The 26250-nt window shown below is 39.9% G+C and overlaps 1 protein-coding gene across 2 annotated transcripts in view; it reads left to right on the top strand.

Annotated features, from left to right (window-relative positions):
• LOC306881976 (homeobox protein Meis1-like) overlaps nt 1-19994 on the top strand; it is a 65895-nt gene extending 45901 nt beyond the window's left edge. Inside the window, exons 9-13 of one of the 2 annotated variants that reach the window (XM_079436379.1) lie at nt 2604-2680; nt 13533-13591; nt 14517-14606; nt 15111-15204; nt 18671-19987. In XM_079436379.1, the coding sequence (XP_079292505.1) occupies nt 2604-2680; nt 13533-13591; nt 14517-14606; nt 15111-15169 (285 nt within the window). In that variant the 3' untranslated portion in view covers nt 15170-15204; nt 18671-19987. Of the gene's footprint in view, nt 1-2603; nt 2681-13532; nt 13592-14516; nt 14607-15110; nt 15205-18670 lie in introns of both variants that reach the window. The other variant, XM_079436378.1, reaches the window with a different exon arrangement.
• The last annotated feature ends 6256 nt before the right edge of the window (nt 19995-26250 follow it).

Raw genomic sequence — 26250 nt, 5'->3', positions numbered from 1 at the left:
TCACGGTCGGAGCCACCTGTCAATCACAGAACAGCTCTTTGTGTGGGGTTTCTAGGATTTAATGAGAAGTTAGGATAGGATTAGGTTACATTTAAGTTGAGCAGAAACTTGACTGCTCGTTTTCTCCAACCCATTGTGCATTGTTGTAACATTTCATTTTGCAAAGTTGTCTAACAAGTTGCCTTAGTTGACAGTCCTCCTCCCACTTCTTTTCTTAAAAGCGAAGCCAATACAATGCATTCTTCATTCTATATCTCATCAAGATATTTGAATTTTAGTGTGAATGACTTAGTAACCCATACCTTTACAAGTTTAGGCCATGTCATGACTGACAAAACATACAGTAGCTGTAGAAGAGACAGTTTCAAAATAGTGGATTGAAAAAGAATCTTGTATGCAAATGGTCTGGCAAAAAGAGAATTTCTTGTTTCCAAATCATGTTGTCTTAAGTGGAGCCAAGCTGGAATTTAACCTGCTGTCCTTAAAATATTTCAGTTTAGGAGAGGTATGTGTGATGTGTGAATCTCATCCGGCCTATTTTCTCATACCTGGAACTGCAGCGGCCCAGAGCTGGAGTCATTCTTTGTAAGTCAGCACCATAACAGTCAGTGTTTGTGCTGTAACACAGTCTTTGGCACAGCTTTCCCCTTAAAAGTCATGAGGCCTCTGATACTTTTGTCCAGACATGTTCACTTTACTACAGGGCTGACTAGCCATCATGCCACAATCAATGCCATTTTTTACCTCCACAGTTCACTTGTAAAGTTGAGCATGACCGCTGTTCTCTCTCTGATGAATTGGTGAAGTACATAACAGGGCAAGGATGACATAAATGTGATGTTGGACTTATACGTTGATTTTATGATTATAGTTGCCATTACATTTTTGATGCTCAAAGGCCTTCTATCAGCAAATATCACTGATCAGATGACAGTGAGAGAGGCTGGAATGTTGTTTTCTCACATTTCCAGTCCTGGCCCTGGTTTCACACAAACCTCATCTTTGTGGTTTACAAGGATGGACACTGGAAACATATGATAAGGCAAAAAAGAAAAAAAAATCTTAAAATCTATTTAGAAATGGCTGGAGGCTACACTACAATTATAACTTTCTGCATGAATTTATCCACAGTTTGTTCCAATTACCTACAATTGGATCACATGAAAATGACAGAGCGACAGGAAAACAGCTCACTTTCTCTGGCAGTACCAGTAAATAAACATGCATTCAGCAACATGAAAGACATTCCAATTTATTATTGCTCGAAAAAAGAGCAGACAACCCGTGGCGCCAACCAATTTTACATTTCTGTTTGTTCATTTGGAAGCCTTGTTCTTATTATACCTCTGAAAGGGTGAATCAGAATCACAGTTGCCAGTGTCTTCCTTTGCAGTGCTATATGTTAGATCACATAAGTACAAGTAAATTATATTCATAAGTGCCCTTTTACCTGTGACATGCTTGGCTACTAGTTACTTTGCTGCAGTGTCAATGATTTTGACTCGCTATGGTTTGAGGACTAGTAGAAAACATTCAGATTGCCATAGTGATATGCTAATTTCTCTGTTAAACAGTGATCTGTTGTCACTTTGGTTGATTTGCAGCCCAACGTCAAGTTAAAGTCTCTATTAATCCCTAGCAGGTTGTGCAAGGTTTGGTAATGGGCATAGAAGGTCTGAATCTGTTAGCACAGTTAGACAAACAGCGCATCGAGTCATCCACAAAGACTGGAGGTGTCAAGGTGTCCGCTTATTGTGTTAACAAAGCATTATATGAAAATATTTTACCACAGAAATGGTAGAGGTGTTTTTGCTGTGTTTTAAGACCAAAACACAGGGTTCTCTCTCCTTTATTCTCTCTCTCTAGGTATAAATGTGGTGTAAACATCTTTGCACAATGTACCTCCCATTTTACATGCTCAGCAGGGGCCTCAACGCAGGCTCTGTCTTGTCTTTTTCATGAACAGCACCTTGTTTAGACTCAAAGCTAGCAAGCTCAATACTTCATACTAACGCTAGTATAAATAAAACAAATTTCACCTCACCTTTATTTAAACAGCTGGATCAGCACAACTCAAGTTCTTAAGAACTCAGCTGTATTGAAAACTGTTCACTGTACTTTAGTACCACCCATGTTGTTACCTTTTAGCTAACTGGCTAATCATCTAGAATGACGATTAAAAAAAGGAAGAGGTATATGTCAGATTTGTGGTCTGTATTCCACACAAGGCTTCAGATATCCATTCTCTATCATGCATTCATGGCAGCAAGATGACTAGAATAAATTTCAGTGGGGTTGCACGGCACAGCACTCTAATTACTGTTTCTGTTCCCACACTTCACTTAACTTTATAATTGGCTTGCCTTTTTCGCTGCCATTAATTACACGATTTCATATTCCATTAATGACTCTAAGAAAGAGGCACACCTCACTTTTTCACACTAATTAACAGCTGCTTTGCCACTTTCCTGCACAAATGTGTGAGTAACGTCTCCCTTCTGTACCTCAGACCTTTCTCTCACTAACAAATGCGCTCATTAATTGATTTATTTACAATATTTCTCATGTCATTTCCTGTTTTTTTCCCCTCTCTCTTTTATCAGCACCCCTACCCTTCGGAAGAACAGAAAAAGCAACTGGCACAAGACACCGGGCTCACTATACTACAAGTGAACAACTGGTAAGTCAATTGTACTTTTGTGTTTACATGCAATCAATAGCTTCGCCCCTGGCAAGCGGCTCTTAATGATTTGAATTAATACACCCTCCCCCCACCGCGCTTTTGCTCGCCCCTCCCATCTGTCTCCCACTTAATCGCCTCATCTCCCTTCAAATCAATTCACCCAAAGGGATATTGCCGCTAGGATTTTTCCGACTTTTTATTTTTTTTGGTCACTCATTCAAATATGAATCCCTGTGGGAGCAGCTACTATTGCGCCTCTCTGAATCCTCTCTCAAAACTTGTCTGTCCCATGCTCACTGTGACACGGGACTCTATGTCTCAGCCTAAACAGCTATTGATTTAGTTGTTTCCACCGTTAAAAGTTCCGTAAAGTTTGACAGAACCTTCACAGGAGTGCGTTTGTTACCAGAGATGGCTATCAGCACATACTTACTGTTATTAGCCTTGTCTAATGAAGGGCCTGAGATAGGGAGTGGGGAGGTGAAAACTAACCTTCACCACATATTTCTTCTTGCCAGGCCTCTTTTCGCAAACTCACTCTGCTCTTGTTCTCTAAGTGTCAGAGATTGATGTTTCCAAGGATCTGATTACATGCCCTAATCCATTTTGCTGAATAAACCGGCCTTGATGTAGGCGCTCCCAGCATGGGATGGGAGAGTTGCTTTAAAAACGCATTCCGATACAAATTAGGAATCACAAATTATTAATTACTTCACAAAGGCAATCGGTAGACTAATCATCCAAATAGCCAAATACGAACCATTAAACTACTTTAAGTTAAAAGAGAAAAGCAAAAGAAACTAGATCACATATATACATAGCCATTTTTATAGAACGAGAAAACACGTATGCACACATTGAAAGCATTTTTCCAGCTGTTGTCATTTCAATGAGCTGGCAACTTTAAAAAAAAAAAAAAATGTTTTGTTTCACTTAAGCGTCATTTAATTTGTATGTGGTAGTTACAATTACTGTAGAAACTGGTTGTTAGAATCGGCGCAGTCTAATGTAGCTGATGTGGATAGTGCTACGGAATGCCCATTTGAAAGTTTGTACTATAGTACTTGTTGGTAGTACTATATATTTTTAATACTCATAAAAATTTCCACTAGCAATCATTGTTTTTACAAACCGCATTTCTAAACATATCACATTTAACTGTAATGCAATATACCTTTGTGTCCTGATTACATAACATTGTTATTCCATCAGGCTTCTCAAGCTTATTAACAACCAATCAACAACCAATCCCTTGCTATGTACACCAGATGTTAGGAGAGAGAGAGAGAGATGGGAGACGTATTAAAACCCATTACACAAAATGTAATTTCTGACAACATAATCCTTACCATTGTTCGGTTCGGTACCTTGGAGACAACCGGTGACTAAGAATGAGGATTAATTTACAAAAGTGGCTTATCAGTGGGACACAGACTGACGGACACAAGAAAATCTTGTTGGGGTTATCAATTTCTGTGACCTCACAACAGCCCATGGGAGATCAATTCTTTCAGCCATATTAGTTAGCAGAGAACACACAGGCAATTACTTCACACACTGTCCTGTCCTACCCCAGCATTCGGCTACTGGGCCAAATCATTGTGTATCAGGGTTTGGTCTGTGTTGGAAGAATTGTTAAGTTGCCTGTGTTTGTGTGGATGCGGGAGAAGGAGCACTTGTCTGAGCAAGGCTGTAAGCGATGAGCCAGAGGTGGTCAATTTAAGTGGCATTAGCTGCTAAACCCTGCATGCTGGGATCTTGCAGCCTTCTTTTAGATTGTGTGCATCAGTGTGGATGTATGCTCAGATATGTGTGTAAGGGTGCAGATGACAAAGTGTGTATGAAAACAGAGGGTGAGAGAGAGACGTTCAGCACATTAGGGGTTAGAGAGTAGGATCTGTCATTTCATAGGCCAGTGGTTGTGCTTTGTAAGAAGCTCACCATTGGGTGTCTCCATGGCAACCCCTGGTGATGTTACCTCCTGACCTGCTGATTTTTAGAGGCAATTTCCCTAGCTGTAATTCTATTTATCAGACTAGTCAAAGCACCGGGCCAATACAGCTTATTTCCAACATACAATATTCGTGCAAGATAAATTCCAACATTCCACTCTAGCATGCAAGCATATAGATTTCATTGGCTTAGCATGCAAGTCAATCATTTAGCCATATCTCTAAACAAAAATTTAGTTGATTATAGGACTTAAGGGTGAACATGTGGAAACCACAATGTGACATCAAACAAACAGCTAACAGATGGAGCTAAACAAGAGATCAACCGAAAATGACGGCTTCCTTGAGCCCTGCTTCCATAGACTTGTTAACACACATGTACGTGTCCATTATTGATGAGGACTCAGAGAATCCGCGGGCTGAAGATTAAATAAAAAATGCTAAAGGCCGTGTGGGGTGCGGATCACTCATGAATTATTGGCGCTAACATAACGTGAGGGACTGCTGCAAATCTGGGTCCACGTATTAACAATTGATCCACGTGGGTGGGTGCGTTGTTTTGTCAACATGCATTGAGAGTGTCTGAAAACTATTCTTCAAATCTGGACGATATGCAATAGACGTACACTTAGTCACACCCTTATGGACACTCTTACGCACACATGAGCACAGACGCATACGCACCCGTGGACACGCATGAGCACACAGAGACAGCCTAAGACGTGGTGAGCGAACTTGGCATCGAGGAGGCATCGACTGTGAGATCTATTTTTGGAGGGAGATGTCAGAGCTTTGATAAGGATTATGTATAACCACATAATGAAGACACAGTCAGTTGTTCAACATACACATGCAAAACTTTCATTGTATAATATGATGGTAGAGTAAGAAAAAGGAAAGATGCAGAGAGAAAGAAAAGTTTTAGCCTTTGACGATAAGAGAAAGCATTCTCAGAACACTCCATAAAGATCAGTGATGTAAAATCAATGGGCGGGTCATCGGGTTTCACGTGTTGCCCGTTCTTCCCTTCCTGACGGAATTTAATAATCCCTTTAAAGATGCTGTTTAAACCTTAGGGATGGATTGTTTTGTCAATAAGGCGGCTTTTATGAAAGTCTTAAAAGCATGGAGTGAAGTGTAGCGGGGCTACTTTAGAGAAACAGCGTCCACACACCCTGGATCAAGTTTCTGCGCCTGAGAGAAAAAAAGGAGCGAGAGCAAAATAAAGAGAGAGAACTGGATGACTGGCATGCTTCACTTCTCTGACAGCCAAGTCCGCCCATGTCAAGAGAAGTTGAAACTTGTTCAAGAAAAGCTCTGGATGATTGCTTTATGTGCTCTTCGTGTGTAGTATCTGGTAACGTTCTTATAGCTTTGGGGGAAAATGTGACCCCTGACCCGGTAGGTATCTTGGAAAGGCAGTTTTACCTATACGAAAGCAAAATCACAAATGAGATCTGTGTGGTATATCAGTTGTTTCTCCTACACCACGATGAGATTTAAATTGAAAGCAAATGGAGACTTGCTTCACAGCAAAAATTACAGTTTATTTTCAAGACAAATTGATACTTAGGTAAAACATAGCAAGGAACTAAATTAAGTCTATCACAGAGCAACATCTGGGCAGTAAAATCTTCCTTTGGATTGTATGTGTTTGCTAGATTTATAATTCTGGATGAAGTGTATTATTTTCTTAAGCTGAGCATGTGTGCATATGTGTGAGTCTCACTGTTCATGCATGCATATGTGTATGTGTGTGTGTGTGAACGCAACAGCGGCCCAAAGGATGCAAGCAGGTCTGGGTGAGATGAGCCATTGCCCATGTCCCGAAGCAGCCTTCACACAGCCTTCCTGTCAAGGTGCTTTAGCGTGAATATCCGTGGCCTTTCAACAAAATACCAACACACCCTGAGGTCAAACCGCCAAACAAAAGACATATTTACACCAGTGAGACACAGGCATGCGGCCCTACCTACACCCTCAAAATCCCCTGCTACATCAGGTGGAGATGGAGACATAGTGGAGAGCTCAGCTCCACGAAGCTGGATGGATATAGGGATTGTTTGCCTTTCTGCACAGTTGGGCTCAGTCTGTTCTCAAGTGTTTGCTAACAATTCTGCCATACTGGAATTTCAGCACTTGCTCAGACCTGAACTCTGTGTTGTGTCAACAGCAGACAAGTTGGAGTGGTTCAGTGTGTGTGTGTGTGTGTGTGTGTGTGTGTGTGTGTGTGTGTGTGCGTTTAGTCATGTGAAGTCGTTTGTAATGTGTGTTGGACCACGTGTGCGTGTGTGTGCGTGCGTGTAAACGAGACCAGCGCAGATAAAATAGTTTCTTTGTTTCGGAGAGAATGCGTCTCTATATGTGGGGATATATGTGCATGGATGGCTCTTTGGCAGTAAGTTGTCATAGGATATGTGCGTGTGTGTATGCATGCATTCGTACAGAGTCTGTGAACCATACAAGGGTGCACCCCCCTCTTTCTCTCCCTCTGTCTTACATCACAACAGGCCCCAGGCACTGCCTACATTTTTTGCTTCTTTTCTCTACTTTTTTTATCCTCTCTTTTGTGGGGGAATGTGAACATGACAGACGGAGGGTGGATCGGCACTAGAGCATATTGGTTATGTTTATAAATCTAGGAACAGATTGGACCGCTGATTAGCGAGCCGACCACTGATTAGCTAATGAGCTTTTAGCATTACAGTGATTGCAAGGTCACGCTGATCTTCACCCCTCCAACAACAACCACAAAAATATACACGCTAGAGAGAGTAACACTCCATATATGCATTCTCTACGTATAACGCAAGTATAATAAATAAATATGAAAAATATTGCCCTAGCCATATTATCTGCACTGTTTATTTCACCAAATGAAATTTCACAAAATGAAAACGAAAATAATGAAAACGCCTATCTGTCATTGGTTGGACAAACAGATTTTTTTTTACATCATGTCAACACTTACCTAATAAATATAATGGTGCATGAATCAAACAGTGCCATGGTACTCTATATAACAGAAAACCCAATGTGATATCAGCATGGTGCTGTCACAGTTTTTGTAAGCGAAGCTGAAGTAGAAAAGTGACTAAACTTGTCAGACCACAAATCTTAAGCTTTCATTTATGGTATCTGGTTATTCAAATTACCATACCATCAGGTGTTAAAGTAAAACAAGTTTTTTTGTTTTTACTCAGGTAAATTCCTGGTTCATGGTGCGTGTTTAGTAATCCCAGTCAGAGCTTATGTGTAAGGTCTTGTATGTGTATCAATAGAACTGGCAGTGCCAACATGAGCTCTACAGCACCCGGCAGAGACCACCACAGTGACAGCTAGGCGGAGGCCCCATTAAACCTGCCGCCGTGATGTCATTTCCTCTCTAACGTTCCATGTGCTGCCACACACGGCTGCCAGTTGACGTCCCAACACTGCGGTTGTTTGTTTGCCCAGACAGAGAGGCAGTGCCCTCTGGCCCAAGCGTTTGCCTCCGGCATCAGGCTTGCACGAAGAGCCCTCGGAGATAGACGACAGCATGGAACGGAGTGTGTTCCAATGTTGTGTTTGTGAAGTGGGCATATGATGGTGCCCTCCCTCTCTGATGTATTATTGCTCTATTTCTCTTGCTCTCTCTGGGCTGGGTGGGGAATCAGAAGAGAGCAGGCAGGCCATGTTCATGCCAAGAATGACCTCATAGTCCCCGGCTCCAGAGGAGTGGGGAACCGTCTCTGAAGCAAGTCCAGCACTTCGCAGCAGTTGCACTCTGCTTTGTTTTTCGGTGGTCGTTTGAATGAGCAAAAGAGGTTGATCACAGCAATGGTCTCCTCTCGCCTCAAGCTGGAGGTTTTCTGGTCTGAAGTCTGCATTTGTCTTCCTGGCTGCGTTGATCTGTTGAGCAACTCGTAGCAATCTCTGCTGCACCCCTCTCTTTCTCACAGACCGGCTATGTGTTTATAAAGTGTTGTTCCTTAGCCCCCAGGCGGCAGCCCCACTCTTTAAAAGCGGCTTTAGAGGGAACTTCACAGCTCTGTTAATGGAAAGGTTTCGACTTTGTTTGGTAAGAGGAGCTTGTGGGGGTGCACCAGGGGTGAGTTTGCTGAAGTAATGGCCAGCCTCTGTTGGAGGGGGGCTGATTCAGCAGGGATTAGACCAGCCCCTACTTGAGACTTCCCCAAAAGCACCCTTTACATCTCCTCTGTTTTCTTTGGGCAAGCTGTTTTGCCTTGCTAGAGTGGACCAGGTAATCCCGGTAAAGTCTGTGAATCTCTGGCCACATACACACTGCAAAGTTTTCGGGATGATGACTAGATTTAAATGTGATATTGAATCCCCCAAATTAGTGTTTGACATGAAGATAGCTGTGCAGATCTCACAGTTGCATGCAAGAAACCTGGAAGCCACCAAGTTTGGGATTAGCTGGTCTAAGCAACTACAGAAAAATCTGCAAATATGTCAAGACACATGCTTATGTTTCTGTGATTTTCTAGCACCACACCTCAGATGAGCTGTAAGTGTCTAAAGAAGAATGACATCACTGTACTAACAACAGTTCACATTCATGGTTCCTGCTTCCTTAGACCCAGTAGAGTGGGTTCTTCTTATGGGATTCCACCAACGCAGGCAGGTCTAAGAAGAGGGACAGAGGGGGAGGCTGATGTTATTAAGAACATGACGAGAGGTGAGAAAGGCAGGAATATGCAGTGCGAGGGGAGGAAGAGGGGTGTGATGTGGCTGAATGGAATTGTCTGAGGTGAGAGATGCAAACGGGTGTTGGAAGTTGGTCCTTTATATACGCCCCATTCCCCCTTGTCTGTCTCCAGCAATGGAACAGGTTAACGCCACTCCTCCAGGCCTGGGTTGCTGTGCGCTGATTAAAAGAAGTGTGTAAATGTATTTATAAGTGTGTGTGTGTGTGAGTGAGTGAGAGCGGGTGGATTGGGGGGAGGCAAGAGTGTAAATGGAATTTGTGCAGCAAACAGCTGGACTAGTTTATTTAAGCACAGGCAGGCCATAGCGACTGACCCCAGCTTGACTTGGAGAGAGGAGGAGCCAGGATGGACTTTAATGACTTTTAGGTCGAAATGAGATGCTCGTATTTATGAAATTTGCCTTGAGGCATGCCAGCATGCGAATTACTAATTACTTAAATAAATGGATCTCCGGAGCAGATACTGATAATAAAGTTGGTTTCACCAGAGGGGTCTTATTGCGTGATTAGCTAGTTGAATTATAGCAGTTAGCAAGTTAACCGGTGTGGGGGAAGCTACTTCAAAAAATGGAGTTTGCCAAGATACAAGCTACACATTATTTGAAATTGTTAAACTCCAGTTGAGCTATAATTTTGAAAAAGTAGATAATTACATTACAAGCTAACAAAACATAAATTGCATTGTCGCTAATTAGGGAAGCAATCTAATTTTAATTTTAAAACTATTTGATGATTTGATCAATTTAGAATTACATTTTTAAGTACAATTTAATTTATATAATTTAAAACTGGCACAAAAACTGAATAAAACTGAATGAGTGTTTCTGAATGAACATCTAGGTAGGGTGACAGCATTACATTGAACCTAAATGCATAGCCAAAAACCAGAAAGGACACTAATTTAAACAATTTCCATAATAATGAACATAAGCTTTCATGAAATATTTTGCTTCATATTTAAATATATATTTTTTTAAATATTAAAGAATACCTAAAATGTCACCGAAGGACTCAAATATTTATTTATTTTTATTATTTTAGATTGAACAAATCAATGGATATTACATTATGTATGAAAATTACTTTGTGTATGCACAATACAGTGCAACATTGAAAACAACAATGTAGCATGGTCAAAAAAAAGCTTGTAACTGGAAAACTACAATGTTTTGAAAACATCTGAGCTACTGTCACACTACTAAAATGTAGTTTGTAGATATTTTTAGCCAGTTATTTCCCAACACAGAGTTAGAACAATGACTAAATTGATCATTTTAACTGATAATTATCTTAAAACCATAACATCTTTTTTATCTTTTCTTTTAATGCATATTTTTACTGGAGATTCCTGTAGAGAGCCACAGATGCATATCCGAATCATCAGATCATTCTATTCCATCGGTATTACTGATATGCCTGTTTGTGGGTTTTTAATATACATGTAAATGTAGCTGAGTGTGTTGAAATGCGATTTCATGAGTGAATTTGGTCCTCCGTAGTCATGCATGCGCCCCCTCACACAGTTTACATCTGAGAGAGAGAGAAAGAGCGAACGAAGGGGGCATTTCTGAGAAAAATGACATACTTCATATGCATTTAGATAGACATACTGAAATATAACCTTTTGTATCTTCAATCTGGATCTTTCCAGCAATGCTTATTAAATTATTCCCTAATTGGTCACGCAACAAAGGCAGCTGATGAAAAAGACAATTTCTTGCTTTTAATTGGCCATTTCACGTGCCGTTCGTGCTACACCTGTGCGTTTGTAATGAGAGTGGGATATTAGCAGAGGCCCTGGCAGACCCGACAGAGATCAGATCGACTGTCAGTAAAGGCGGGAATGAGCAATAGCGCTCCAACATGTTATGAAACACACACGTGCTAAAAGAATGAGAAGAACCAAGCCTCTGTCTAGGTTCATTTGGCTCATAAACACTCTCATTTCAGTCTTTGTTTCTCATCCTTTTAGTAAAGCTGTGTATTTTTAACCCTCCTCTTTTTACCCTACTTTTGAGGTGCCACTAGTGGCGTTTTGCTTTAAAATAGCCCCCCATTGTCCAAGGCTGGGCTGAATACTTGGCTTCATTGTGTGCCTAAGGGAAGTAGAAACTGAACAGGCCATAAACGCAGTCCTATAGCGCGGAGAGGTCGCGTAAAGGTGAACTTTTACTCCTAATGGAGGCTCCAGCTTTAGCCTGGCCCATATGGCTCTCTGCTCCTTTTGATTGCCTTCTTAACCGTCAGCGCCAGGGCGTCCGCCTGGCTCACAGAACAGAGCATGACCATTCTTTCTCTTTTTCCTCACACTCCTAAACCCCCTCCCTCACCCTCACCACCTCTCCATCCCCCTGCCTGGTATTGTGTAGCACTTGTCCTTTGTTCCAGCTTTTGGCGCATCTGGCCTTAGATATAAGAAGGAACGAGAGAGGAAGCTTAAGATACCTTAAAAAGAAAAAAAAAAAAAAAAGAAAGAAAGAAAGAACAGCCATTTCCACAATTCAAAAAAAGAGAGCGAAAAAAAGGCAGAGGGAGAGCGAGTGAGCGAGGAAGGAAAATCCAAACGGCAGAGGTCAGCAGATAGACAACAGTGCCCCCCCTTTGACCCCAGCTTGTGATAAAGGCAGTAAAAGGAATGCCTAGCCTGAGACTCCCCCTGCTCTCCAGCCCGCTGCTGGTGATAAAACCCCAGACATTCTCTCATTTGATGGTGCACTGCCATGTCAGTACATTCCTCCCCTGATCTTTTTTTTAAGCCTTTAAGGTGATGTCGTAGAGTGATATTGGTGATTGGTGATAGTCATGATCTCTGGTACAAAAGAAAAAAAAAATATGTTTTTCAACTTTTACTCCATGAGAGATAATTTATTACAGTACTATTACCATGGGTAAACATGAAGAGTGCCTAAAAATCCCATTAATCATGGTATGGATGGATGGCTCACTAAAAAAAAAAATAAAAAAATATATATATATATATATATATATATATATATATATATATATATATATATATATATATGGTTCAATAGTTACTTTTATTTAAAAAATAGTTCAGTTTATTAATAATACTTATATTGTGAATGTTAATTATATCTAGAGTAATATAGTTAATTATCCAAACTGCAGGTGGTTTACAGTTGCATTTTCCAATGGCTTAAACACAATCAAAATTTGAAGTTGGAACGATCCGTTTTATAACTAATAAAGAAGAAGCTTAGCAGATGCCTATGTGAACATTTCTTTGTCTGTTAGTTCTGCTCTTTCTCTTTATCTCTCCCTTTCTCTCTTTTTCTCGCTCTCTCCCTCCACCCCGAGCTCTCCTCCCTTGCTTTTTTCAGCCTGAAAAGAGTAGCGGAGCTATTGTTTCCTTAAAAGTCTACTAATTCCCCCCTCAAAGGATGAAATGGAAGTGTCCAACTGTGGTAACAGCAGGAGGACATAAATCAAGTTGGAACCCCTGAGCATGGTCTCCTGGAGGTGACCAGGGTCACAGGGTCACTAGAGGGGATTTAGGCACAACAAGGCCAGAGCACTCCGATGTATGGTGCAAAGAGGCTACGGGTCAGAAGCTACAGGGGCCAAATATGTTTTTGTCACAAATGTTAAGCACAATACGCAGAATTGCAGAGCAGCCTGTTCTTTTTGGCGGGGGAAAAAAATCTCCTCATTGAACCCACAGTTTCATTATTCTCCCTCTAGGGAGACAGAAGGGAAAAGAAAACATGGCTTGTACTTGTGTTCTTTGACAATGCAACACTTTTGCTGTTAGCAAACATTTCCTAAACATATTAATTCCTGTGGTGCATATAAACTGCGTTACATCTGGCATCAGGGTTTGAATGGTTCAGTGGTTTAAAATAAAGTTGTTAAAAAAGAACTGCACAGATAGAGGAAAACACCACTTTCTTCAAAGTGCTATTGTGCACTTCGCTTAGTAGGCAATATATATTAAGCTAGCACAAGTTTGTACAAGTTGTAAGCTTTGCGAACATTTCTGTGTTATGGAACAACTCTCTGACACTCCCACCGGAGTACTAGAGGATTAGAAAAAATAATCCCTCAATTACTCCTCCAATTAGCTATCTGGGCTGATCTGGACAGCAGCAGGCTTGGACGTGACTGTGTTTACAGAAAAAAAACTCCAGTAACTTTTCAGTCATATGTTGCATCTTGTTTTTTACAGGTTCATTAACGCAAGAAGAAGAATAGTGCAGCCCATGATCGACCAGTCCAACCGAGCAGGCAAGTCCCCCATAGTTTCTGTATTCAAGTCCCGCAGGCGAAAGCCCCCTGCAAGCCATGCACCCGGAGGCCCACCTGCCGGTAAATACTTAGCCCAGCCTGGATGTCAACAATGATTGACCACTAAAATCCCTCTAATTAACCCAAAGCACTAATCACGCTGACTTGGGCACTATATAACCCAGTGACGAAGAGAAGCGAGCAAACACGTACGATGGATTAAAGTATTGAAACAATAACTACAACTGGATCTTCTCTATCCAACTTATACTGGAGAACAGTGGAGAGTTGTTCGGTCAAGTACAGAGGATATCAGTCTTCTTTTATTATTAATATTATTATTCAATATTAAGTTTTAAAAACTTAATATTTTATTTTGAAGTGGCCATGTTTGCTTCCCAGCTCAGTTCTTCCTGTTAGTGAACAGTGCCCCGGTGCATGGCTTGTTGTGGACTGCTGTAAATTTTATTACCTGTAATAGGGTTCAGGGGGCAGGGTTGCATTAGGGACTCAGTAAAGTTCAAAGGCATTCATTGGGGTTGAGCTGTTGTTTTTTATCAAATAACCCCCCAACACACACACACATACACACACTTTTAAAAGCGTGAACTCAAGGTAAGTACATCTGAATTAGCTTGTGTGTGTGGGGGAGATAAATTTGGTTTTCCTTAATTTTTTTAGGTTGTCTAAAAATGTTTCCTGCAATACAGAATATAGGCTTAGCTCTTTGTTCCCAGTACTTAAACTTCATTGGGCATGTTCTGTCAAGTGTTTTATCTCTCATGAAACCCAAAGAAACTGTGTGAAATGCCTAAGTCTGCATGTGTGTTAACAGATTATGTTTCTCCTGCGACTTAAACTTAATTAAAAGCACTAATTGACCACTGTTCGTTTCCCCGCATTCCCTCACCATGCCCTCCTGCAGTAAGTCAAGGAGCTCCCTACAACCCAGATGGTCAACCCATGGGAGGCTTTGTGATGGACGGCCAGCAGCACATGGGAATCAGACCACCTGGTAAGGCCTTGGCGTGTCTTCTCCTCTGACATCTCCCACCTTCCCACAAGCCCCCTCCTTCTCTTCCTCACTACCTCCTTCTCAGTCTGATTCTAAGACCCTTGGTTTGCACAGGTGTGGTCTAATGCATGACAACCCTTTGTCCCTTGATGTTTCCTTTCTAATACCCATCTTCCCAGAATTTGCTCTTCTCTCTGAATCTAAGCCTCTTCCAACCCGTGTAACTGGTCACTGTTGCTAACCACTCATCCCCTCCCTCCCCACCACTTTAAGCTGCAGGATTTATCCAAAGCCCGGCTTCCTTCCAACCTTTAGCCTTTGAATGCTATATTTACTTGTTTGTTTACTTATATTGTCTTATTTGTACCATATGGTGTTCTTCTCTTTTCTTTTAATAAACGGGGAATTGTGCTTTTGTTTCTTGACCTCCTGTCTCTGAGCTGTGGTCTGTTTATTTTCTCATCTTTCGGCATCTTCTTCTTCGATTGTTTTCTCTCCTTCTAGGGCCTATGAGTGGGATGGGCATGAATATGGGCATGGAGGGACAGTGGCACTACATGTAACCTTCTAGTTAACCAATCGCAAAGCAATGGGGGAAGTAAGTACAAAAGCAGGGTCACCAAGCATCCACAATTTCTGACATGTTTTCAGCGATTAATTTGAGTTGCTTTTACGAAATGGGAGAAACCAAATGTCTCTTTTCCTCCAGACAACAAGCTGCTTTCTCCTGCTTACCAATACTAATATTTCCTGTACTTGTGGGTGACGAGCTCCGATCAAGAGTTTGTGTGCTTGTGTATGTGTGCTACCTGTGCTGCCCTTTCTGAGCATTTTTGGCCATGTTACTAAACAGTGCATAGAGTCATACATAAAAAGGGGAAATGCGTGTGGGCGAAAGAGAGAGAGAGACAGAGAGAGCAGGAGGAGGAGGAATAGCTGTGTGGGGAAAGAGGCAAATGGAGGGTGGGGGGATTGAGATTGGGGTTTTGGTCGGAGAAGGGGAGGGGTGTGTTACCATAGCAACAGACTGATTGGCAAAATGTAAGCAGTCTGCAGCAGTGCAAGGAGAGAAAAGTGCATGTCCCCAAAGTGTCATAAATCTGTCTCCCTACAGTTGATGCATGAGTTACATTTATACACCAACCTGCGAGGCAACGCACAAAGAATCACTCTCTCACCCTGCAGCCAAATACATAGCCACACATTTGGAAATTATGTCAGTCTTGCGTGGAATGTTTTAGGTGGAGCTGCTTCTATCGACCCTGACTTGGTCCACTATTTTCTTGTCTGTCTTTCCTAATAGGATTACTAATGGCAAAGGCAGGGGAGAAGAAGGAGTGCAAAATGGAGGTGTGCACAGCAGGGTACACAGCTTAGTCCAGCCTAATTGACTATATCCAAATTAAATATGCCATCACAAGCGGTGTGACAAATGGATTTGACTTATTCAGTATACAAAAATAGCGATCATTAACGCAGCCAAGCACAGAATACCTCTGTTGTCAAAGAGACTCTCTACCTCACTGTCTTTAACTGAGAGACATGAGTTCATAACACAAGCTCTGTGCTTTAAAACGTCACATCCCCGCTTTGTGTGCGTATCTAAACACTGAGAGTGTTTTCCGGTGTCCAAATGGCTGCTTACAGCAGCTGCCGTAGTTCCCAGAAGAGACAGAGAAACCTGCTTTAAACAGCCTCAATTTGCTTGCCGAATTCTGTAATTGGGCCGCGTGTGGAATCTTAGATGAGATGGGTTGAGGGGAAAAAAGAGAGCAAGCGAGAGGGGGAAATGAGGAAAGAAAAGGAGGCAGAGTGTGACAGAAATATGTCGCCATGGTGAAGAATGCCTGGTCTTTATGGCTTCATCGCTGAAATTTCCTAGCTTGTCTAATTTAAATATTGTTACTATAGTTTCTAGGTCAATTAAATGCAAGTGATGTGTTTTATACTTCGCGACCAATTAAATTAATAGGTTATCACAAAAAACGTTATCTTATTTGATTAAGAGACCAAGGCTTCATTATATTTTATAAGCAATTTTCATTAGTTGAGGAATTCTCCTCAAGGCGAGATTAAGCAGTTATTTTCTGGGAAGTCCCAAGACCTGAAATTAAGGTGTTCCAAGCAGTCACACTGCAACATTACTTAAAACCAAAGCCAATTAAACCTACTTAGCAAAGCGTTATGCTTTCTGCCCATGACGATTATAGAGCTTATAGCTCTTCGAAACAATACACCTGTCAGCGTGGATAAAGCCTAGTTACTCAAGCAGAAGAGGGCAAACCTTTGATAAGCGAGGGAACGACTGTTTTATGACCATTTCCCCCAGTACCGTTCTTTGTGTTTCTTCAACAAAATTAGCCAAGGGTGGCCAAAATTTTTTCATTTTAATTTCAAGACAATAGTGACCGCAGAGAGCATTAATTATGGGCATATGGACAAAAATGTCGCCCTCCCCGTCCATACTTGAACGCAGCTGGTATGCTTTGGTGAGCTGGAAGCTCTGCTGGAGACTCCTTTGTCTGAAATTTCATTCCTCCCATTCATTAAGCAGAAGTTTGTTAACCTTTTGCAGGGTCAAGGTACCCATTTTTTCTGCTCTGAACTTTTACTTTTAAGGGGGGAAAGGGTCTTCGGGGATTTGGCTCCTGTATTGTCCATGTCAAACATCCCCTGTTGATTCGGTCCCATGGCACCTCAGAAAATAGACAGGCAAGGAACTCAATGTATTGATTGACTTATTAAGTGAAAAACCACATTTGCAACGTCTGCCCTTTTCACATCCAAGCATTGCTTTTCTGATAGACTGGATGTTTTCCTTCCTCACCAAACAACGTGTTCAAGGATTGAAATCAAATACAGAAGATGACCCCTCAAAAGCTCGGGTCAGTCCTTTAGTGGTAAATAATTGCAGGGGCATACAGATTACCGCTTCAGTGCTAGTGCAAAACACCAATCATTACATATGCCATTCTGAAGCTGAAACCTAAAGACCTACAACCAGGGCAATAACAAAAGGGCTGTTTTTTTTTTGGTTTTTTTAACTTGAGGTTGATTTGTTGCTTTGAATTGCCGCTGTCACAGGGTTAGTGGCCTTTCTGGTCATGGCACGTGCATGCACCCAGGTGAGGCCTCTCAAGTGACGGCCTTTGTAAATTTTCACCTTTCGTCTTTAATTTAAGCACAATAGTGGCATTTCTCTGAGGGGCTCTCAGAGCGAGCCACAGACCTTTGCTCATTGTGTTTAAAGTGAGATAAGTGAGGGGAGAACATAGAATAAAGGCATGGCTTATTTTACCTCATTTGTCATTGTTGTGGCTTCCTCTGGCATAAAGACTTGGCTTGTGGACACACAGCAGTTAATTTCCACCTATGTGCCATTTAGTGTTAGAATTTCATTTATATCATTTCGAAGGTACAAGCATGTGATTAAAATGCTAAGAGAGAGAAGATTTATCGATGAAAAATTATTGTTGTAAAAATCATCATGTAAAAAACATAATAACAAAGTTAATGCCTTTTAGAATATAAGCACATCATAGTCACGGTGGGGGAGCGAATTATATAGATTTCATCATAGCATTGCTCTCTTGAGATGAATATAATATTAGCAAATAAAGCCTAATAACAGCTACATATCGACCTTCTGGTTGACCTTAGTGAAGGACAAACTTCCGGTTGACTAGTCGGGTATGACTGTGGCATTTCCAGACCTGATGGATACGACACTGAGTACAGATCCCTGGTGCAAGCAGCAGTAAAGTGCTATGCTCAGGCCCGTAAGTTAGTCCCTAGAGAGCCACCCTCTCCCACTACACAGATTCCTCTTCTAGTCTCTTCCCATTCATTACAGAGGACAGTCCTCTCTCAAAGGCTTCCCTTACAACCACATTACTCATATGCTTTCTGGTGCTGTGATTGTAGAGTCAAACCTTCCTTGTAAAGGAAACGATTGGTTTAATGACCTTCCAAAATATAATATACATAGTGTTATGTCTGACTATTCCAAATGCATCAGTAATAATCGCTTTAATCTTCTTTTTTTTCTTCTTATTCTTCCTTAGGACTACAAGGCATGCCAGGGGATTACCTGTCACACAGTGGCCCGGTGGGTATGGCTATGGGGCAACCAGGCTACGGTGCCTCCCAGATGCCCCACCACCCTGCTCAGTTGCGGCACGGCCCTCCCATGCGTTCCTACATCCCTGGATACCCCCACCACCCAGCGATGTTAATGCACGGAGGACCACCTCACCCTGCCATGCCCATGTCAGCCTCTAGCCCCCCTATGTTCAATCCAGGAGACCCTACCATGGGAGGACAATTCATGGACATCCATGCCCAGTAATTTACTAAAACGGATTCTTTAAATGACTGCTACGGATAGACGAGGAGCTGCGATTGTTTTTTTCTGGGGCTTGCCAAGCACCGATTACATACTGACTTGCTACAGAGACTGAGGAGCTTGTATCTTGGCTATAGATTCGGACCAAGAAAAAAAGCCAGATTTCTGTATACTATGGGACACTTTAAAAGGAGGTGCCCTTTGCTTAGACACAAAAAGAGAGCGAGTGAGAGAGAAAGAAAGATTGAATTTATTACTATATCAGCCTCTAAAGGGGAGGGATGAGGACATACTGTATACTGTTGTAAAATTGCATTGGACTTTCATAAGAACTGGGAAAAAAGTATTGTAAATGCTATCGTATTGTTCTGCATATTATGTTGTTTCTAATAGATTTTTTTTAAAAAGGATGTGAACTTTTTTTCTTTCCACACTATGTGTGTGCCATCTCCATAGACTTTTGGCCTCCTTCATAAATCACTTTGCGTTTAATCGAGAAAAAAATATATGTGAATAAATCAATAATTCATTGAATACATGTTTGCCAGGCCATTTTTTGTCCTGCGGGAGGGCGGATTTCCCATGACCTATCATGGCCTTAGGAAGAAACTGAGTGCTATCCACCTGTCTGAGCCACATCCTCCTGCCTTTCAGGAGGTCTCCATTTTGCATTCCCAATTTGTACATCATAATAGAACTGCCCCCAAATCAAATTATTTTCACTTACCTATACTGGATGTGTGAGAAGCTGAATGTGAAGAACAAGCATGTGTGAGTGTGTGAGTGAGTGTGTGTGTGTGTGTATGTGTGTGTGTGTGTGTGTGTGTGTGTGTGTGTGTATGTGTGTGTGTAAAGCCAACCCATCAAACTTTCAACGTTTAAGTTATAAATGGGATTTGGGATTCATATATGCTTTTGATTAAGCAAACCTGTTTTTGGGATATTGGTTTAACGTGTTGCTATCACTTGTTTGAATTTTGAAGAGTTTATGTATACATTGTAAATGAATAAATTTTGTGTAAAAAGAGGGGGAACTATTTTTCATATATTTGTGGTTTCCAGGCCTGGTTTGGTTTTCATAGGACTGGTTCATTATACGAGGCTGTTTACTGACCCAAACATTTAGGTTTTGTATGGCTGTCATTCACAAAATACTACAAATCCTTTAAATATTTTGGGTAACTTCATTTCACAATAGATAGCAAATAACAGTGTAGTACTCTGTTTCTCATTAACACATTTTCATTAACCTAATATTTAAAACATTATCCAACATTAGATAACTAGCATTTTTTTTTAGTATCTTAAAAAAATCTAAATGGTTCTATTGTTCATTAGCCAATGTTCACTTTACTTTGATTTGCAGCTTTTTTTCTAGTCAATTTTGATAACATGCATTGCCCTAAGTAATGAATCGAAAATTAAACCTCCTGATCTAATTCTCCAAATTATTAACTGAGGTGTTCAAATTTGAGATATCAAGACCATAAACCTGGATCCAGGTGTTTAAATCAAATTTTATGAGTCTATAAGACATTTACAGATTATAATTTGAGACATTTATAAATTAGACCTACAGGTTTATCCCATCTAAAATTATTGGGTCACACCTTTCAGCAGTGTCCAATTAAATAATTAAATTCTGAATAACACAAATTAACGTTATTATTTTATAAGTTGCATGTAATTACAAATTGTTTGTTGTAGGCTAATTAATTAGGCCTACAAGACAAGTGTGAACATGAGGCTCTAAATGCACAAGGTGAATCCAACTATAAGAAAAGGACAGCATATATCATATATAGAGAGAAAAATATGTAGCAAGCAGATTGAAATGTTTGTCCAAATGCTGCATATTCAACTTTCTGTCGTACATTTGCTAATGTGCAACAAATGTGCGGCCCGCTCGAAGGAGGCCTAAACGGGGGGCTAGATGAGGTGGAGGGACGGATAAAGGAAGAATTATCCCCCGTTTAGCATTAAAATTCATTTAGATAAAATTGCCACAAACACTTAAATGGGAAGATTAGTTCCCCCTCACGCCTTATTTCACTCACTCAATGGCTCCATCAAGAGACGCCATTATCCAGACGACGACTGTTTCCAAGCTACCGGCTAAAACAGACAAAACTAATCGAAATGTATGTTTACGATGGATTCGACAAGACCACGACAGGGAAACGTGGTATATTCTTGTGACAATGCTGGAAAAACTTACCCAGCTTATAACTAAATCATGGGTGATGCCAGGTTAAACTACACTCCCATAATAAATCAATACGTTTCCATTATCAAACCCGTCCCTCGGTTTTCTATCGCCATTGTATTTTTATTACCTTCTCTTCTGAATGTTTCGCTCTCAAGCAACGCGTTTCAGCTCAGATTTGAATTCCTCAACTGTTCGCCATTCGGTGCTCTGGAGACACTGGAGATAAATCCCATGTTTGACTGCCATCTTTAGGGGATCTGGGAAACTGTCCTTAAGGGGCATGTATATTTTATATCTTGAAATTTAAGCAGGTATTTACTATGGACTGAAATAGTAAAGTAGCCTACTAAAATGCATACAAATATTTTGATAATCGTATATAATTACAATATCTTAATAATAAATAATTAAAGTGTTTTGTCACGCTTTATATTACTGTGTTCATGTTATCAGCTGCAAATGTTAATGAACAATAGGCTATATAACTATGTCGTATTTATTTAATTATTTTTTGAAGAACCCATTGTTTGTTGCTGTTGTAATTAACTATCTGTAATGTGTATCAATAATAGGCTACGTGTAATAAAGCACTGCGTGTATTTTTTTTAGCTAAACCTTTTATCAAATCTATGTAATTTAATAAAGATATCAGGAAGCATGCCTACATTAGTTTAGAAAGATCGTCTGTTAGTTCCCTGAGTAGGTAAGTTTCCTAATGAGCGTTTCGTGACTTTTGCAAATGAACATGATTATTGATTTTCTTCATTTATCTGCAGTAAAAGACATATAAGGACGACGCCTTTTCCATCTGTTGTTAAAGAAGAAAGCTTTTATGTGGCTTTGACCACATACTGAACTCTGTGAGTAATGACTGAAAGAAATTTGTTCCATAAGCACTGAGGTGCCCAAACAGGACTTTCTGCCTCCCATAAAGAGCAGCATGGGCTGTGCTGTTGCATGTTTCTGTCATCTGTACTCTGTATTCAAGTCGTTTTGCTTCAAGTTGAAAACTTTCACAAAGGGTCATGTGTCTTCGCAGCACGCATGCAAATGTGGTCCACTCTCCATCCACTGGTCATATTTTAGAGGGTTATGTCCACTCCGTGAAGTGTGTGTGTGTGTGTGTGTGTCAGTGATTGATTTGACATTTATTTTTTTTAATAGGCTATTTAATTTTAATACTTCAAAAACAAAACACAATTTCATTACATTTACATACTGCCACAATGTATTACTTATTGTATACAACAACAACATTAAAATCACTGTACACTTACAAATATGTCAGAAGAGACACTATAGACAATATGATTTTAGTGGAAGGTGCTAGAATAAACAACTGAAGTTGGCCTATATTTAGAAGCGTTATTTTACTTTAGGATTGCAGGCACGTATGCAATTGCAAACAATGCAAAGTGTTTTTATAACCTAAGCAACATTTCAACTAATATATTTAACATTCATTTTAATTTTTTACAGCGTATATGTAAAGTAAATAGCCTATGTCACTTTTTTTCTTGTTTCTTTTGAATAACTCAGAAGACTATGTCGGCAATCACACCAGGTCAACATAAAAACAAATAAAACATAGCCTAAATAAATGAATATAAGCAGCTAGGTCGATTTATATCAAATTGAAAGAGCAATAAATAGACGGAATTGTGAGAAACCGATGCCGAATATGCATGTGTTAAAGTGCAATTGTGTTTCAGTAAGGTCGCAAGCGTGTTACTACATAGAATAATGTTATGTGGCAGCTGGTGGACTACTGGAGAGAAGTCTGGAGTGAAGAGATGGAGCGTCCAAAACTGCAGGGCCATTTTGGATGTCATCTGTTTCCTTGGTGACTTCGCCCACCCCTGAAAGCCCCTGGGCTCCAGGATTGTTGGAGAGAAACGCGCTATTTTCTGCACTATCATCTATCACTGTCACCACGTAATGATTCCCCTCGCAGCTCCTTATTGATGTTTGTAATTGCATTATCTCATAAGGGGGTGATCAATGAAAGCGGGCTGCATTCGGGGGTCAGAGGATGCAGGACTGCTTTATTGTCCGTTCAATTCAGCAAGCGCTTATTATACAGCTTTGCACTTCACAATTAAAGAATATCAAAAAGACATATCGCGTGCAAAACAGCACAAAATTAAATTAAGTAATAAGCTTTGGAATAGACTGTTTATGAGGACTTAAAACAAGAATATTTAGGCTATAAATGTTTGTGCTAGAGCAGACCCGAAGAATATTTAGAAACACGAAGTGATTTTTTTGGGTTAAAATGCTCTTGGTGACTTTAAGAAGTTGAGTCCAAAACGAAGCACGCAAATTAAGTAATAATATCGTGTTTCAGCTTTCAGAGGGAGGTTGGTAAGCCCACGAATTAAACAAATGCGCCCTTTTCCGTGAAGGACGGACAACAAGAGCTTTCCCACTGATGCAGCAACGCTTTAAGAGCAATTAGAATGAATTATCGAATCTCTATAAAGACAGCATTGAATTAGTAAATAAATAACCTAATATTTTAACAGAAAATACAATTTGTGATTTTAAATAAAAAGTTAGTAAACACCAAATGCGCTGCAAAAATAAATAAATAAAAACATTAAATAGCTATGCATGTTCTTTTTTTACATTTTCAATATTTTTAAGCTACTGTCATTATGCTTTGTGAAGTGTTTTGAATAGCGGCAACAGCACTGAAAATACGATCGATATATTAATTTACTGATGCATAAATTGAGCTCTTAGCTCTGTTATGGCACAGAAGAGCTGCTGTCCTCAGATATGAATGCAGATATTCCACAAGACGCGCGTGCTAGTCTGTTTCTGCAAATACAATAATGCTTCTGCTGGAACAGTGTGTGTCTCTAGAAATTATTAGGCTACATTACGTGTTTATTGTTTATTTACACAGATATTAGGCTATTATTATTATTATTATTAATTCATGTAAAATGCGGTATAGGCTACTGATTTGTCTGTTTAGATGGCAAAAGTATGTATAGGTAAAGTAGAAGGACCGCTGATATGTTGAAGTTTGGACATCGTGCAACAGAACCGCGTAGTATCTCTGAACCTCTCTCTCACTTTCTCCCTCGATCACTATCAAGGTCAGCACAGCCGCGGCTTACGAAGGACAAGAGCCGGTAAAGCAGCCTCGGATGTCAGTGAAAGGTGCGCCAGCCCGGCTCCCATCTTCACCTGGTGAGATCCGATCCAATAATAGCCGTTGTGTGTTAGGCTTTAATGAGAGCTCACCGACCCCCACCTGCCCAACAGTCCCGATGAATGCCAAAACGCACTCAGCAGCATCATTTCTCCGCTCTCTTTTATGTTATGAGGTATTATGTTTCGCTTACAATAACCACTTATGTTCTCTCGTCGCTTTGATCCCGGTGAGACAGTGAAGGACGATGCATCTGCTGTTAGGGGCGAAAGATTAACGCAACACACATTCAAAGAGCAAAACTAAAAGAACCTATAGCAAGTTATGAGAACTTTTGCACGATCACGGAAGTAATACAGTATTTTACAAACAGCAACTTTTTTTCGATTATAAATAAATAAAAATAGACATAGACTTCATACAGATATTACTAAAGGTTATTAATTGCATGCATTATTAATTCAGCTAGCCTAAAACTTAGTGTTGAAAGTAGCACAGGCTCCTACGAATAATAATAATAAAAATAATAAAACTCTTAACAATTATTTTAAATCAAAGTATTCTACTTTCTATATGATAAATACGTTTGAAAATTATTTTATTTTATATCTAACATAATGTAATTAGTAATAATGTTGCGTTCATCGCAATATTCAGATATGCTATAGCCTTCGTGAGGAAATTAATCACAATGGCAATATTGGAAATAATTATTTAAAGAGTGTTAATATGCAATTGCTTTATGCAAAGCAATATATATATACAAATCTTGTAACGAAAATTAAATTATTATTATTAATTCCATTCTAAGTATGTATAAACCAAAAGACTTCTTAAGTCTAAAGAGAAACGTTTGATACAGTAGAAAATCCCTGTGTGTCACATGACTGGGGACCGAAGGTGAAAAGGTCACGACTGCTTTAGGTAAATATGTGAGCTGCAAGTTGAGACAAGGCAGAGAGTCACAAATTCCACTCGCATAGCAGAAGAGTGATAAACCTCTGACCCGAGGCCAGTGGCCTCCTCATTTATTTATTTTCGGAGGCTGTAATTCGGTCTATGGGAACGTTTCTTTTTGATGTGCCAGTTTTGCTGCAAGAATCTGATGGACAACGAGCCAAAAATGGCAAAAAAAAACGATACATCAAAAAGAACCATTCAATATTACAGTAGCCTATTATAATAGCTTTTACCCTGCATTATGGTAGAAACTAAAGAATTATCCAGTGTATTAAAATATTGGCGGATTTAATTATTAAAATGTGTGAAAATAATAATAATGTGCAACTTTTTCATTAATAATAATAACTTTTATCAAAGAAACACAAAACAGAATTAAGCTGTGATTATCAGAAAATGTGTACGGTATAAATAGATCATGATTAGATTCAGATTTGGGAATGTACATGAATCTGAAGTTGTTCAAATATTTACCAAAAATGAAGCATGCACATGGGGAGAGTTAGAAAAAAAATCCAACAATGTATGTGGGTGAATGAAAAATAAAGAGATACAAATAAAATAAAATCTAGCCTATTTAAAATGTGTGTCAAGCCTGTGTTGATAATATACTATGTAAAAAAAAAAAAAAAAGAAGTGGTGTTACCATAATAATAAAAAGGTCTAAAGTAATCGTGTACCTTTAATACACTTGGGTCTATACATCCATTATTACTACAAGGTTTTCTAATATTTTCAAGGTAAAAACAATCAAACAAATACAGTGTAATGATCATTAATGGTTTACTTGTGATTAGTCCAGTTGACCTGCACGCTTTATTATTAACGTTTTATTTAATTCCTGTTCATTTTGTTTGGTTTCTTTCTTGTCACATGAGAACAAAAAGTTTAATAATTAACAAAACTATATGAGTGTATAGCCTATATTTAAATGACATACATACTATATGCCTTTAGTTTGTCTTGA

The sequence above is a fragment of the Barbus barbus genome, assembly GCF_936440315.1.
Source record: "Barbus barbus genome assembly, chromosome: 16".
In the NCBI taxonomy this organism is placed as follows: domain Eukaryota; kingdom Metazoa; phylum Chordata; class Actinopteri; order Cypriniformes; family Cyprinidae; genus Barbus; species Barbus barbus.
Note: the sequence above shows the minus strand (reverse complement) of the source record. Positions and strands in the feature narration are given on the sequence as shown.